This window comes from Molothrus aeneus, chromosome 18 (assembly GCF_037042795.1).
Source record: "Molothrus aeneus isolate 106 chromosome 18, BPBGC_Maene_1.0, whole genome shotgun sequence".
Lineage (NCBI taxonomy): Eukaryota > Metazoa > Chordata > Aves > Passeriformes > Icteridae > Molothrus > Molothrus aeneus.
Window position 1 is genome coordinate 6,626,287 of NC_089663.1, and position 16,852 is coordinate 6,643,138.

Below are 16,852 nucleotides of genomic sequence, written 5' to 3' on the forward strand. Positions count from 1 at the left end.
TTACTACAAACACAATCTCATCTTTCCTTGCTCATCTACACTAAGGACTGCAGTGCTTTATGGCTCATGTACTGATAAGAGAAAGGAGTTTTAACTAATGGATTCATTTGCAAATAATCTGAAGAGGGTCAGAGATCCCATTCATTCAAGTGATGATAAATATTCCAGGTAATTGCTGCACAAATGCTGGTGTTTGGGATTTATTTCTATTACTTTATGAATGCTGGTTGCTTTCTTCCCTCTCATGGTGCCAAAGACAGTGATTCTTGGGAGGAAGCCTTTTGTAATAATGTAGCTGTCATCACCTTCACTCCTGAATCCTCTAGGCCAGGTACAGGCTAGCCCTGTTCCTTTCTGGCAGGTGAGAGTTCAGAGCTAACTCCAGCACCTTAAGGTGGCTCCTTGCTCACAACCTTCTGCTAGCAAGCCAGTGGAAATCTTGAGTGACAACCATGTTCATGGCACAATTGTAATTTTTTTTTAATTAAAAAAGTTAATTTCTTAGATGCAATCAGACATCTGTATTTTACAGTTATAATCAGACAATTGTGTTTTACAGCCTATATTGACACAGACTGTCTTTCCTGTTGGAAACCATTCTTCTGTGGGGAAGTCCAGGTTAATTCCTTAGGCAAATAAACTCTTAGAAGACTGTAATTCACAATCAAACTATGGCATTTAGGCTCAACTCTAAATCAAACTAGTGTAGTCTGGTTGCTCATTTCAAGGAAACTATAATGTGAAAGAAAAATATGTTTTCTGGGTGTTTAGATAAAATCAGTAGTGATATGAAGTGTTAATGAATTAATTGTATTGTGAAAAGGCATGACATGGATATGTCTTGGTAATGGGAAGTAAAGGATGGGTCTGTTCCTGCAAGCAGCCCTGTAACCTGTGTCCTTCCTCCTGAAGCTGATGAAACTCTCACCTGTGTGTCTGAGATGCAGTTCATGTCCTCATTTTCAATTTGTACTTGCATGACTAAGTTTGTTTTTAAATCTACCTAATCAGACAAACATAAATATTTAAAACTCTCAGGAAAAGGCAGTAATTTAAAGCACCCAGTAATCTTTAAAGTATCTTCCAAAAGACCCATTTGTAAATCTAAACATCCCTTATGGGTCTCCCTAATTACTTTAGATACAGATGTTGACAGTAAATGGCAATTTTCAGAGAAAATATACTCAATAACTCCTGACTTTCAGCCTCTGATCTAATAATGCTCTCAATAAGGCATGGAGTATTAATCCTTCTTTCCAGAGGGTTGCCACCGTGCCAGCACCAGAATATTTGCATCAAAAATTATTTCTTACACTAACCATTTGCCCAAGATGGGCGAGCCCTGGATTTCTTTCCCTGCTGGATGAGCATTAAACCTACAGCTCACTTCTGTGGGAACTGCCCAACAGTGCAGGCTGCTGTTTGCTGCCATGGAGGAGGAATGCTGGCACCCTCTGGGCCACGTGTGTGCTGTTGTACCACACAGCACAGGCAAAAGGAAATCTCTGTGCAGACTCCCTAGGACAGGCCCCCAAACCACATGCAACAACATATTCTCCATTTATTTATTTCATTGTTTCTTTGTGCCAATTCTGACCTCCTTTGAGAAAGGAGGAAAAGAGCAAAAGAAAAGGTTTCTTCCAGCAGCAGGTTTGTGGAAGGTGACTGCATCTTGTTCCACAAGGCTGAGGCTGGAGCTGCTTGTATAGTGGGGGCAGCTCCTCTTCTGTGTGGGAGGTGGATGATGGTGGAGAAGTGCAACTCTGTCTGGTAGCTGTAATGAACACCATCACCTCCCCTTGACTTGGGATCACTCAAAATTAGGCTTTAACTTTCAACTGCAATGTGATCCTCCATGCAGCTCCTGAATAGTAAAGAAATAATCAAAGAACTACATTATTTAAAGTGTCACCACACTCTAAAATGTGTAAGGCCACATTTTACTTAGAAAAGCCTGGCAACAGTATCCTGGTTCTGTGTTTTAATGTAAAGAACATCAGGCTGGGTGCTTAAGGCTTTCAGTCCAGCAATATTCTCTGTTTGCAAGGCACAGCTGGATAACAGACCCAAACCTTAATTTGCATGTGTGTTTTTCCTGAAATAATTTTCAAAGTCTTTGATGTTGCTGTTCACTTTTGGTCACTTTTTCTTTGATTTCCATCTCTCTACGGAGCAGAAACAATTATTTCCAATCAAGTATCAACAGTGTTCAGCCTGGACTCCGTTGTCACTGGAGCTTTGTGACGGAATCCAGCAGTACCCTGGCTCCCAGCACACTGGTGTGTGTCTAATACGCTTTGGAAGGATGCAGATGCTGCTTTGTGAGGCAAACAACAAAACTTTCATGAATGAATTTCAGTTTCCGTGACTGTGGAGATGACAAGTTAATGGAACCATTTGCACTGTATGGATAAGGATTTACCCATGTGATTCCCCTCAATGTTCATGGGAGCTGTGCAGCTGAATCCCCGACTTTCCACGCTGAAACTCAGCCCTGACTCTCCAAGGAGAAGGGCGCTAATTGGATTGTCGAGTTTAAATCCTTCAGCTCATCAGTCTATGGAAAGGATTTAGCACTGGCTCTGTAAAAGGCTTTACACAGCTTTGCAGTGCAATGTTGGGGAAGTTTTTTTTCCTTTCTTTCTTGTGATTAATTGTGAGGCTTGAGGTGACAGGAGACATAATGAAATTCATAAATGCCGAAGGCCATCCCTAGTCACATTCCTGGCTGTTGGTTTAAGTTAGAAACTGACAGAAGTGTGAACAAATCAAGGGTGTTCTGATAGCCTTTCAGTTACAGGGAAGAAAAAGTAACTGACAATGAGAAACCACTGGAGGTGGTTTAATGGGTATAAATTTTCAAGCAAGAGTGATGTTTTACACTGATTCAGATTCTTGGATACATAAATGACTTACAAACAGACATATTCTGCCCCCACTGCAGTTTGAGGGATTCCAGTCCATTTTTACAAAAGATATTGGCACAAGTTATGCCAGCAACCTGCCAAAGGAAAGGTGTTGCAAAACCTGTAGCAGAACCCAAAGCAACTTTGGTCTTTGTGACTGGCCTTGTTCTGCTTCTTATGAATTTTAAAAATACACTTTCTTCAATGGAAGAAAAAATTTATAGCTTAAACAAGTAGCATAAGAATTAACCTAGGACTTTCACTTCAGATTCTACCACTTCCCCACATGCATGTTGGAATTGCAGTGCTAGGAATTGCTTCACCCGTCCTGTTTTCCTAGTCCATGGCAGTGCAGGGTGTGTCATGTCTGAGCATAGATGGACCAGACACTGATGCGCTGATCTCTGGAGCCGGCTGCCAGCAGTCTGTCCTGGGGCTTGCTGTGGTCTGAGAAGGACACGCAGTGGGCGGTTGCTGTGTGATAGTCCAGCACTGCCAAGGGCTTCAGCTTTTTCCACCCAAAGATCCTGATGCGATGATCCCACCCTGCTGTTGCCAAAATCTTCTTGTCTGGCCGGATGGTGATATCAGATATGCCAGCGTTGACGAGTTCGTGTGTTTTGTAAACCTTTGGGGAAAAGTTACAAATGAGCTCAAGTTGTTCAAAACAGAAGACAAAGGAATCTTTTGGTGTTTTAGCAGGTGCTGTGCCCACCCAACACACCAGTGTCACACAGGGAGCGTGGAGCTTTTCACATGTGGACGGTGCTTGGTGAGAGCAACAATAGACAGAGACAGAAAACACCTTAAAACTTGAGCCTCCCACTTCCAGAGCAATTTTCATAAAATAAACCAAACTCTTCTATGCTTTTAGTTTGTTTTGCATTTAAAGCTATATATATATATTCTGTCACAAGTGAAGCTCTGAATTGAGGTTTTGAGTACAGCTTTGCCCTTTTCTTCTAGCTATTCTTGTATGAGCTACAATGTTCAGAGCTAAGACCATATATTTTCCCTGCTTCTTTGCAGAAGAATTCTCAGGCTGAGACCCTTCTGAGCTGATGCTTAAGCTACCTGCTACTTGTTTCTACTACTGTGGCCCCTCACAAAACCCCCAATAAGCTGTTGTAGCATTTACCTCAGTCTTGAGAAAGGAATGCTTCCAGGAATTGGGTTACAGTGTCAGGAAGTCTGTATTTCTAGTACTCCTTCCCAAGAGACTTCTATTTACACCAAATCCAAGGAGAGGATTATGGCCAAGTTATTGATTTCAGTCTTGGAAGCCTTGTGTTACTGTTTGGAGACTACTGGGGCACAGAGGGGCACAATTCAATTGGGAGGCATTTGGCTTCCTTCAGAAGGCACTGGGGCTGCACAGGACTTAGCCCCTGGAATGAAAAGTTTTTGCTTCACTGACACGAGTTTCTTGAGGCACAAAGCTCAAAATAAGACACCTTTGCTGTTCTCACCTCAGGTAACTTGTCTGAAACACCTGTGAAACATGCACACAAGAGTGTGTGTTTGCACTGGAACAGCTCAGCTTCTGTCACAATGGGGAAAACACCTTTGGCTTATAAAGCTGGCCCTGAACTGCTGTTATTTATAAGTATTATTGGAAACAACACATTAATGCCACTCTCTCCTTAAGCCTGAGTCTGTAGCTATCCTGTACCAAAGCTTAATATCATCCAGTGCCTGTTTAATTCACTGTGTGGTGTTTACTGTTTGTCTGAGGCAGGAAGGGACTGACAAGTACATCACACCTGAGGAGCTTTCCTTCTTGAAGGACATTCCTTGATGCATACCTAGTACAGGGTTATAAAGACATATTATTGCAGGTAATTTTAACCTTTATACTGGATGTAGAAAACTCCAGAAATGTTGGTCAAGGTTGGTTTCAGATGCAGCTGAACACATCTTGGAACCTTACAGGCACAAAGCCACAAGCAATTATTGTTCAGCTATATAAGAACTACCCAGCTACCTACTCAAACAGCAAGAGCTGTGCAGTTTGGGAAGACAAAAGCTGAATGAAACTTGACATGCTTCTTACATGCTCTGTACATTTCTTTTTCAAAGACAACCTGAAGAATGTGTCTACAACGAATTCAGAGCAGAGGACAGCAAGTTCTGCTCAAGCCTAATGAGAAATAGCAGGCTATATGGGGGCCTCTTGGTGGGGCTGTGCTTTTTGTTAGTCCATGTGCTCCAAACTCCCCAGGGTAGGCCTAAAGCAGCATGGCCTCCGTGGAATTTTTGTTGGTGTAAATGTCCTGGCAAGGGAAGGTTTATTCCTTACATCACCAGCCTGGCACATGGAGGATGGGTCTTACTCTGTAACTGAGACTATTGGCTCATGGCTATAACCAGTGCCAGGCATGGTGCTCCCATCATTAATGTCAATTATGTGGGCAAGATCCATACAGCACAATCAGGGCAACTGGAGAAATGGCATGTCCTCAGCAAGCTCCAACTTGAAAAGGAAGTCTGTCATGGTGATGCCTGTTGGCTATGGAACATGAGGGAACAGTGGGCATTTGTGCATGATGTGCAAATAAAAGAGTGAGAGAGAAAAACAACACAGAGGAGAAAACTTGCTCAAGGTATATGCAGCCAGGTGTAATCCTACTGCCAGCATTTGTGCCATCCCAGGACCTACTACAGTAAGTCACTAACTACAGCAGTCCAATACCAACACAATTTCCTAACCAGAAAACCAGCTTGTAATTAAGAAAACAAAGAGGTAAAAACAGGTGAGCTGCTTTCAGCCAGTCACAATCAAGGACACTTGCATCTACAGCCAAAGCATGTCTTTAAGCCTTCTGCTTATTAGGAAAATAACCAAAATAGCAGCAGACTAAGTTTTAGCATTTGGGGGAAAAGCCTCAGCAATCAAACCAACAAAACTTACAGTACAGCTTACAGGACTTTTTCTCTTGTCATATACAAAGAAGATTCTGTGGTTATCAGATCCTTAGTTCTGCTTTGTTTACTCACCTGCAGAAGCTGTTTACCTCCTACATTCTACCACAAACATCATCACATAATTACACTATCTCATCCAAATCAGAAGGCTCATAACCAATCCTATAATTTGCTGACAGTGATGAATTCAGCAACTTTCCTGTAGGAGACAATACAAACTTTCCTCATAGCAATAAACTCTGCAGTTCCCTTCATCATCTATTCATTGCCACACTGGAACACTGCCACTTAAAACAGAGCTCAGTACCATCATTGCATCATTCCCTCTCCAACAGCAGATATCTGTGCACCACAGTTACTTATTAAAACCTTTTAGAATAAAAATAATGTGCCACTGAGTGGCTTTCCAACGTCTACCATTACCTCAGGTACCTGGAATGTCAGGGAAAAAAATCCCCATCTGGTTTATATTATTAATGCAATAGTGGAAAAAAACTTAATCTATGTCTTTGACAATCTCTAGTGCTCATATGAAAGATGCATTTTTTTAGGGCATTCATGCTCCCATGAAGCACAGGAGCATGGCTTGTAGCTTATAATACTTGGCATTTAAATTTCTTCTGAGGCAACCTTCTGTCCCTCAGTGTGAGGTGCTGAAGGTGTAGCTAATCTTACATCCCCTGGGAATGGGAATATCTTGTGAAAAACGATACTTGCAATATTTCAGGTGAACAACTGTTTCTCCTGCAAGTTGTACCTGTAGCCCTGCATACCACTAAGTCCTGAGTGAAATGTGCTGTAAAGAGCAGTATTTTCTTTTATTTTAGGAAAAAAGTTTTTTTAATATGCAAGAACAGCTTTCTCTCTACCACCAGAGTATTTGAAAATTTAAGAAGCCTGTCATGATGTCACATTTCTGTCACCTTTACCTTAGAGAATGAGTCTCAATACCAAGTTTCTTACTGGGATTGCTCACCTTCCCTCCCCTTGTCTGAGTTAAGGACACCTGGTGCAGATGGCGACAAGCAGGGGGAGGCTGGGCAAGGGCAGGGCAAACGTCCAAAAAACCAGCAAACCCAAACTGAGACAATTGTGTATCAGACACCTTCACTACTCAATCAGAGTGCAGAGTGCCTCTTTCATGTTGTGTTGTATTGTGTATTAGGGTTCAGCCACCTCCTCAGGGAGTGCCATGCCCTCCAAACTTCACTGGGATTGGATGTGTTTGCCCTGTCACCCCAGAAATGCAGGTGCTGTGGTGATGCCTCACAGATTCCACACCTTTACAGTGTCCCCAGGTGATGAGTTAACACAGGATGTCCCAGCATGTGCTTTTCTTCCTGTAGCACCATTCAGAAAACAGCATCAACCTGCTGTACTACTTAAAAAAAAGACCTCCATAAAAGCTGCAAGGCAGAACAGCAATTATTGTTCTCCCTTGAACTGGTGTATCCAGGAGATTCTTCTCAAGGATGACATGGGCACACAGGGGCTGATTCAGGCCCTCTCTGTTGTTCATGGGACAGCTGCCACTTTAAAAAGGTTAAAGCACCCAGCAGTGGAGACTGTGCATGGGCAGTTTTAATTTTCAGAGCCTTCTTGCACTTTATTTCCACACCTACATTTCCAGATCGTACTTAACGCCTTGGCACTGTTGGAACACTTGCTAAAGTTGTCTAGATGAAAGCAGTATTTATGGCCATTCCCTAGCACAGCCTGAGCTGGGGATTACACAACCTCTCTCTAACCCAGCCATTCACAGTAGCACAGCTCAGACTTGAACTGGGGCAGCCAACTGCCTGATTTTGTGTCTCTGGCTGGGCCCTGTAGGTGCCAAACGAAGCTGGGTGCCTAAACCTCATCTCCTCTTGGTGCTAGCTGGGCTACTCCTACTCTTTCTGTTTGAGAAGTATTTAATGGAATACTTCTGTCTTTCCCACAGTGGAAGGCTCGTTACAGCCATTCAAGCAGAACCTTTGGAAAAGCAATCCTTTGTTTCTCATTTTTATAACTCATTTATAATGTTTAGGACATTCCGAGAGCTGGATACTACCAATGTGATAAATGAAGATACAGAGGCAATGGCTTGAGTAATGCTAGGCCTGTGTGACTGTTGCAACTTTGGTAAAACCAGAAACATGTGAGAGAGGGTTTTTTCCTTTTTTTTAAAATCCTCACCATCTTTTGCTAAGTCTAGTCACATAGCACAGACATTCTAACCAGTCTGTGATTAATTAGCTAGAGATCTGCAACAACTCCTCTTCATGACTAAATATTTTTTTAGTCTATCAAACTGTTAGTGCAAAGTGGGATAAATGACACTAGAGGGCCAGTGATCCTGACCTGGAGGTTCTGTTGCTCATTGAGGCTCCAGATGCTAAGCACCTTTTCAGATGAGCCTGAGATCCCCTTGGCCTTCTCCGAGTCAAAGTCAAGGCTCATCACTGGCTCCTGGTGGCAAATGAGTCGGCTCAACGCTTTTCCCATTGACACATTCCAGAGGACAACTGATCCATCTTCATAGCCAGCCAGAAGCACAGGTTGTGAACCACAGCTGAGCTGATTAACGAAAAATAAAATTGTTTGAGAAGTAAATAGTCTGTTAAGAAAATTACCATCCCTGTGTAGGTTTTAGTCCAAGCACCAAGAGAATAAATTAAAATGCTGACTGGTGAAAAGTGAAGTGAAAAGAAGTTTAGGTATCTGAATGTCAAATTTTGATATTCCATCCACTTACAGAAAGCATTACTAGGTAATATGCACTTACAGGTTTTATATCTACATATCAAATTCTAAATGTTATATATATTATACATATTTAACATACGCATACATATATATACACACACATATAGAGGGAGAAAATTTCTCTCTGAAAATCCAAACTATTGCTCTCTATAACAACTGAAAAGAGCCTGACTGAAATTTTCAGGAGCTTTACTTCATGGTCTGAACTTTGTTTGCACTTCATAGAAAAAATTCCACAGAGCAGCTGAGTAGTCCCAAGCAATACAAGCCTGTGTGGGCACTGAGAAGTGCCATGCTCAGGTATTCCAGCTCCACACTGCCAGGTGCAGGGCTGCCCAGAGGGATTGCCTGCCCAAGTACCCCACAGTGCTTGAAGGCAAACACTGAACCTCCCAGCAGGAACTGCTGGGTCAGTCACCAAGGGGTTAATGGGCGCCCGAGTCCCACTGTAACCAACTGAAAGCTCTTTTGATTAATGATGTCACAGGCCAAAGGGCAGGGCACCCTGGGCAGACACCTAATTTATTTAAGCCTCTGAAATAACTCAAAGAAGGGAACATTACTGGATTACATGTCACACTTAAGGAAAATATTCATCATTGCTCCAGCCAAAAGACTAATGATCTGTAAGCAGTACCTGGTTACGAGAGTGAAGATGCAAATCCCCAGTGGAAAGCAACTAAAACAACAGCATCTGTTAATGCCAGTTGTTTCTTTAATAGGAGAAGAAATATCAAAATAGACATTGGGATTGTTACCACCTCATGTAGGCACATCTAAGAAACGTATCCAGCAGGATATTCAGATATTTCCAAACACTGTCTGCTCCTACAGGATTTGTTTGCTCAGTATACAATTAAGATAAAGGGCATAAAGAATTAATTTTTACCAGTATCACATTATTGAATGAGGTCAAACTCGTTGGCTGTCAGTGTCATGATACAGACCTGTAGTGGCCAAAGGCTCACTGCCTCTACTAATGGTGCAGACTGTTCTAGCACTGGTTATTCCCTGCTCTGGGGGAAGTTAAACTAACAAGAGATGGGTGGTCTGAGTAACACAACTTCTGAGTACCAGCCTCATGTGCTTCCTCGGCCTTACTCAGCCTAGAAAAGTGTTTGAGGAATAGAGCTCAATGAGCAGGGAACATCGTTCTCCTTAAAAGAAGGAAACCAAGGGGAAATCCTTGTAAATTTAGGAAATCCCCTATATCATCCTTCTGAACAGGTGTGTCCACACCTGGGATCTTGGAGGAGCCTCCTTCCTTCCTTCCTTTAAGATCCTTTTTCCTTTGAAAAGGCCGGGAGCATGCTCTGGCTAGAAAGGCCCATAAGGCAGATTTCTCACAGTGCCCAGAATTATGAACAATTTTTCTGTCAAAATTTTGATTTGCTAAAATAATATAACTTCAGAGCAATGAATACCTTGATTCATACATTGCGTCAGATACGTGTGAATTAATGTTAACTCATCAGGTATTTTGGATGAAGAATATCTGCTTTGGATACCAGATAGCAAAAATGTTTTAAAAAATCTGAATGAGCATTCCAGATTTTATTTGTACTTAATAAAGGGTAAAATCTTCAAAGCAAAACAAAGTATTTAATAGGTACTTTTAAGTTTAAAGAAAGCCTCCAGTTTAAGCATAAAAATCCCCCACAATTATTTGTGCTGCTCTTCTGTGAGCACAAGACTCCCTCAGAGCTGGGCTGTCACAGAAGTTGTGGCTGTCATCAGGCAGTGAAACACGTCAGCTCCTCTCCCTGCTCCAAGTGGGATTGTGGCTCCCACAGGAGCTGCTCACCCTTGTGCAGATGGCAGAGACAGGTGAGTGCTCAGCATTGTGGGAATGCCAAGCAAAAGCCTTTCTTTTCTTGTGCTGTGGGGATTGCACTTTAGATGTGAAAAACAGTAATTTGCAAGTGAGATCTACAATTGGTATTTTTTAAAACCCAAGTCCTGTTTCCTATGAAATGTAGGTCTCCCACACTACTTCTTCTTAACTTCCCTAACCATATGAAGTGTAATATTTCAATGGGTACATGAACTAAAACAATAAAAGTTATTGAAAGATCAGTGGAGCTCTTGGTCTGAGCCTGGACTCACCAAGCAGTGCTTCACAAGAGCCTATTTATTTCAACTCCCAATAACAGACACTGCTGGAGAGAAGTCTCACCATTCATGTTCTGTTTCAGTAGAAAAATTAAATTATAAATCATTGCTCTTCCTAAGCAGAACATTTTGTTGTTGCATTTGGATAATTGTCAAGGAAGGAAGAAAAGGTGATCTGCTGTCAACTCAACAGGAATAATTGCAATAGTTTATATAAAGTAATAACTCGGCATTTCCAGTTTCGACATGTATTATTCTTGTTGAATTATTTTGTTTGCACCATTATGCAATACGATGCCTTCCCCAAGGAGTGCAAAAAATTTAAGGGAAGACTATCCTTACTCCTACAAATCCTACTCCACCCAATTAGTAATAGCAGGAAGGTGTGAAACTGAAGGGACAATGTATTTAAGAACATGAATCTTCAAAAGAAAGTGAATGAACTAATATCTTCAAGGACAAACGTAGAAAAATAAGGGGAGGAAAGTGCTCAAAAGAACAAAATAAATAACTGCAAGATTTTTGACTGCTTAGGAGAAGCCAGTGAGGCTTAATCTACAAGCCTTAACCTCAGCTGCCTTCTGCTCTGTAGTAAGGTTTCTCATTCACACTGCGGCTGGGGAGGTTTGTTGTTTACCTGAATTGCAGAAAAAGATGATGGTACCTGGCTGCAGCCCCCAAACTCTCATTGGCCAACCACCCCAAGCACTCTTCCTTCAGACCTTTATGGGGCTCTCCTTGTCAGCTTCTGTTTCAACTTGTTAATTTACTGTGCCATAAGCAACATCAAAAAGTCTCTTAGGCAACCCCTGAGTGCTGGGCTGGGAGTGCTCATCTCCTGGGTATGTCTGCATTGCCCAACAGGGCCTGTACAAAGAAATCCTGGAGGGCTCTGTTCAGGAAGGGCTGCAGCTGGGTGAGCTCGTGTTCTCCTGGTTTATGGTTACAGGGTTACTCACAGAGCCACTTCCAGTGCAACCACAGAACAGAATGCAGAGCATCACTTTGGTGCACCACATGCAATTATTTCCCTAAGGGTATCCTCTTCCTAAGTTGCACATATTTGTAAAAGAGCAAATACAGCTGTGAGACTCTAAGAGATTATCTATATTTGCCTGGTGCAGTCTAGGAAGTTATGGTGAGTTCTCAGAGTCAGAATCTGAATGGAATAATTTAGCTCTCCCAGTTCCCAGTCCTCTGCTTTATCCCCACTGGCAACAAAATCAAAAACTATATAAAATTAAGACTCTGCACCTGCTCTGCTTCCTAGAGGAATATCAATATTAATGCATGTAGAAAATATGGCAAGACAGAGGACTTCTTATACAGGCAAGAAAAATTTTCAACACTGAACATTTCCACAGTTATCACCATCTTATTAAAAAATGGAGGAGACAGAAAGACCCATTCATTTCGTCAGGCACTGAACATTGATTGCATTTTTAGGAGGAACTTTGTTTAACAAAAGCCTAATCAGCCTATTTAATTTCCTCTTATTTTTTCCCTAGTTTTTAATTACAGCATGGAACTTCAACTGTGGCCTCTCTTGGCTTTTGTCTGAAGTCAGCAACTGAATTTCTGTAGATTTCAGTCAGTTCAGGATCTTGGGTGAAGACACTGAGGCCTCACTTTGATTGATAATATTTTCAACTGAAACCAACACAAATGTTCCAATGAGCTTGCAGGAATTACACCCCTGGCATTTGCTCAGTTGGTCCTGTAGATCTGTAGCAGTGTGCTGTCAGGGGCTTACATGGGAATCAGCTTTGCCACCAATTCTCTGGAGATTTCAAGCCAATCACCTGAACTCCTTCCTCCCTCTATTGCCACCTTTTTGTATTACTTGTGTTCACTGTTGGCAGCCCATAAACATTATTTAGTAAATATTTTGCAAATGTGTGGTTTTTTCACTAATTACTGTTATTTACTTTTTTGTCTGTAGTCAGTACCACCATAAATATTTTCTTCCTATTGTATGTCTGGAATAGAAACGTTCAGAGTGTTCCCTCATCCTGAGGGCACTGAAGTGAATGGAATCTGCCATTAAAACCACTTTTTTTAAGCAACCCAAACATTTCTCATCAGTCTTAATGCAGTGAGAAAACCATATCAAACAACTGGCTTTGGTAAGTCACTCATTTTCCTCTTGATTGATGCAAAAACTGTATCTATCCTAAGGATACAAAGCTTTCCTTGAGCATTTGCAAATCTTCCATTAAAGCTTGGAAAGCTCTGAAAGTTACATTAAGGATGTTCACAAATCTTTCCCCCCTTTAATAGTATAATTACTTGATTGGTTTGATTATAAATCAAAATCCAAGTGAAGAAAGATTCATGTGCTTCATATAAAATGAATCACAGGGAAAACATTTCACAATTAGCAGGCACTCTTGACTTACCTGCCATAACTTCAGACACATGGGCATGCCCAGCTTGGCACCCACCTCTGGTTTCAAGGTACAGACTGACGTCTTGGATGGCAGCTCCAAAATCTGAACCTGACATCAGGAAAACAAGAGGAGTTGGTCAGGCTCCAGGTCAAAATTCTGTTGTTAAAAACACAAGTCTTTTAAGGTGATTAAGGTTAGTATAAGCTCTTCCAGTAAAAACTGTCTGGAGGAAACGGAGGAATGCATGCTAAGTTGGAGCTGTAAGGGGAATCTACAGCTACCTAAAGAAGTGCATTGTTTTAGGAAAGACCAGACAAAACTGCTAGAGTGAACACATCCTCTTCTTCCACTCTTCTATTTAATTACAGCCTTCTTTTCAAACAGTGGATGTCATTGTACACACAACAGATAATACTGCAGACTGCTTCATCTGAACACACCCCCTCTGCTTTCCTTCTCCTTTTTCCAGCTCTGTTGCTAATTTTTTGGCTGTATTCACCTGTGAACACTTGCATTCTCTCCTCTGTGCTGCTGTGGTAACACAGAGCTTGCATGGAAATACAGACAGTGCGTACATGCCAAGGGGATTTTTTATTTACTGCTGACTGCAGTAACAAATTGTAACCCCGCAATCACCGGCTAGGGCCGGCTGCAGCAGCCTCTGCACACAGGTATTCCTAACACAGCACTGTCAGACCTGTCTAAAGCAGGGCCAGAAAATGCTCTGTTAAACACCTGCTCTCTCTACAGAGCAGCTTCCATTGTTGCTTGCTCCAATGGTAATGAATCATGGACCTGGTTTGTGTGGTTTTGATTTTTTTTTCTTTTTTTTGAACATTGGGCAAGTTGTTCCTCTGCCAAGGAAGTAGCTCATTTCCACCTCAGGATGCCGGCAGGCAAGATCAGGGGAGTCTGCCTTTTTAGTTTGGTACTGGAAGATTTTGAGACTCTTGATTGACACAGCAGTGCCTCAGCTCTGGGCTGGTTCTCAAGCCTGGAACTCTAGAGAAACAGAAGCTCTTGGGTATCAAAAACCTGCTGCCAGGAACGTTGCTGTTTCTCACATTCATACTTAATCAACAAGGTGATCTTTTCTTCTAATTAAATAAACAATGGTCTGCATTATGTGGTAAAATTAAACTACTTGAAACATTTGATAAATCCAGCATCACCAGCCACTCTAGGCTCTTCCAGAATGTGCAAGAGCCCAACAGCGCTGTTGGACAGCCCCAGTTGTGTGAATTTCCTTAAGCATCTGAGATGAGGTATTACACAAATATGGCTCCTCTGGGAACCATCCATCAAGACCACAGCAGCTGCAATGGCTTTCTAATCCCATACCTTTAGTTCAAAGCTTGCCAGAACATCTTCCTATTTCTAGAGGCTGTCAGCCAGCCTGCCAAAAGCCAGCTGCACTCTAAGACTGTGAGCAGAGTGTATTGCACATAACATACAGAACACTTTTGAAAGCCACTGAGCAATAGAGCAGGAAACTGTTTTCCAGATTTGAGGAATAGTGACTACAGTCAAGAGCCATCTAGTCTGCAGACCAAACCTGGGAACAGACCAAAGTCTGATCATCTGGGAATTCTGGTTCTTTGGAGCTTCACTCTTAACAAAAAATGCTTTTCTCTTGTCAACTTTCTTGCTATCAACATAATGACCAAGTTAGCTGTGGCAGGAAACAGGCTATAAATATGAAGATGACCTGCCCTCATCTTGCCTCTTTCATCACTGTCTCTCCAAAGGGCATTGCCTCCTAGGCAAGACCAAAACTGCAACTTTTATGTAATAAAGAAGGGTAAGTGTGCTGTGATAAATTCACGTCTGCAGGTTAAAAGAAAAAAACAAACCTTCTTTGCTTTACCTTGACTAAAAACAGATGAAGTGGTACAAGGGCTACAGTTGGGCTTGCAAAGACCAAAGAAAAACAATGAGAAAAGCTTGTGCAGAATGCAGGCAGGCATGAGCTGCTGCCTGAGCTGGATTGACAGTTCCAGAGACTGTCTGCGTTAAAGGCAACTGAGCCTTAGAAATAAATACTATTTCACATATTTTGACAACTGTAACCTAAAACTTGAAGTTCCGTGTTTATACTGGTTTTGCTTAATAGGAGAAAGATTTGCCTTTGCCTGAGGTTAATAGTGTTCCTGGGTGGCTAAAACTGGCCACAAGGAAACACACCCTTTCTCTTTTTCACATTAATAAAGCTTTTAACATGTTTCTGGCAAATTTGCAAGAAAAGTGCATGTAACTCATAATTGGTGATTTAAATGCAATCATGAACAAATAAATGCCTGTTCAGATCTCATTATTTATGGACTGAACCTCCTTCAAGACAAAATTAGCCTTTTTTTGGACACCAGCCAAGCATAAACACTTATTAAGTCTTAATTTTAATCATAAGCTGCAAATGTACTGTGTCTCACACAGTGCTGCCTGTTTGGAAGCACTATATATTGTGGGAGCTTATGTGAATTTATTGAAACGTGACACAGTTCTGATGCAAAGGTTCACACACAGAGTGGAACTCTTCTACCTCAGGAGATTGCAAATCATTGTCCTCTTGCAGGGCCCAAGCAAACAAATGAGGATAAAACAGAGATGAGTTGTAAGCGACACCGGGGTAAACGTCTTCTATTTGGGTCAGTTGATTATTTAATTCTTCATTAGCGGGACTTCTCCAGCTGACACGAGAATGCACTTGTCAATTTTGTTTAACTTAAGTATTATTGAGCACTGCTTTAAAATGGAGGGAGTTCTTTGTTTGATCAGAACAAGGTATGGGACTGCACCAGTAAATTCAACCATACATGTTGTATTTACTGGTGCAGTGTCTGTGTCTGCAGGCATATCCAGTTCTGTAAAAGGGTGAACATTCTGGCTGTGAGTCAACAAAGTACTTAGATATGTGCTTAACTTCTGTATAATAAAAATATCACATTTTCTTGCAATACAGGCACTTATTACTTCATGTATAAAATATGCAAACTTCAGTTTCAAGATACACAACCTATAGTCCAGAAAAGCATGTGAACTTTTATGCTCGTCAGCAATTTGCATTTAGCTACTGTATTTAATTTCATATTTATGCCACTTTTTTCTTCTTTCATAATTTTGGTATTTTGATGTCAAGTATTTGGTATTATTTTTGTGTGATGTCCTCAAACAGTCTGTAGTAGAAAACAAAACTGTAATTTTAACAAAGCAGAAATGGACATTGCCAGCAAAGCTGTCAGGCAGTGAGTGCTGCAATAGCGGCATTAGATGTGGACTTGGCCAGCAGGAACTGAAACGGACCCTGCAATTATCTCACACAGAGCAAACCTCTGGCCAGTAATAGTAATTCCAGCCCCAGTTCCAGGTAAGGAATTAGCCTGGGGTGAAAGACCACGTATTGCATTACAAATCACCTGCACCTCCCCTCTTCTCACCAAACCTGATTCAGCTTCAGATACAATATAAGCTCCTCCATCTGAGGACAGACCTGCTGACCATTAGTTCCCCAGAAGGACTCTTGTTCCCAATATTCAGCAGCACCAGAAGGTTTTTCAAAACTCCTGCATGTAAAGATCAGCAGCAGCTGCAAATACTTAAATGCCAGACAAATCTTGGGGTGGTATCCTTGTTATTAAAGCATGAGTTAGAAAATTCAGTCATCCTTGTGGCAGTAAAATTAGTGATTAAAACCCCCAAAGGTTTATTGTGCTGCCTGCTCTTGAGCAGATGTTTCCCCTTCTGAACGATGTCATTTCAGTACCAAAAGCAACC

General features: G+C 41.6%; 1 protein-coding gene across 1 annotated transcript in view; it reads right to left on the bottom strand.

The window, feature by feature from the left end:
* Positions 1-455: 455 nt before the first annotated feature.
* GNB1L (G protein subunit beta 1 like) overlaps positions 456-16,852 on the bottom strand; it is a 45,906-nt gene continuing 29,509 nt past the window's right edge. The window contains exons 5-7 of the mRNA XM_066562166.1: positions 13,091-13,189; positions 8,175-8,390; positions 456-3,534 (exon numbers count right to left, since the gene is read on the bottom strand). Of these exons, the coding sequence (XP_066418263.1) occupies positions 3,268-3,534; positions 8,175-8,390; positions 13,091-13,189 (582 nt within the window). The 3' untranslated portion in view covers positions 456-3,267. The remainder of the gene's footprint in view (positions 3,535-8,174; positions 8,391-13,090; positions 13,190-16,852) is intronic.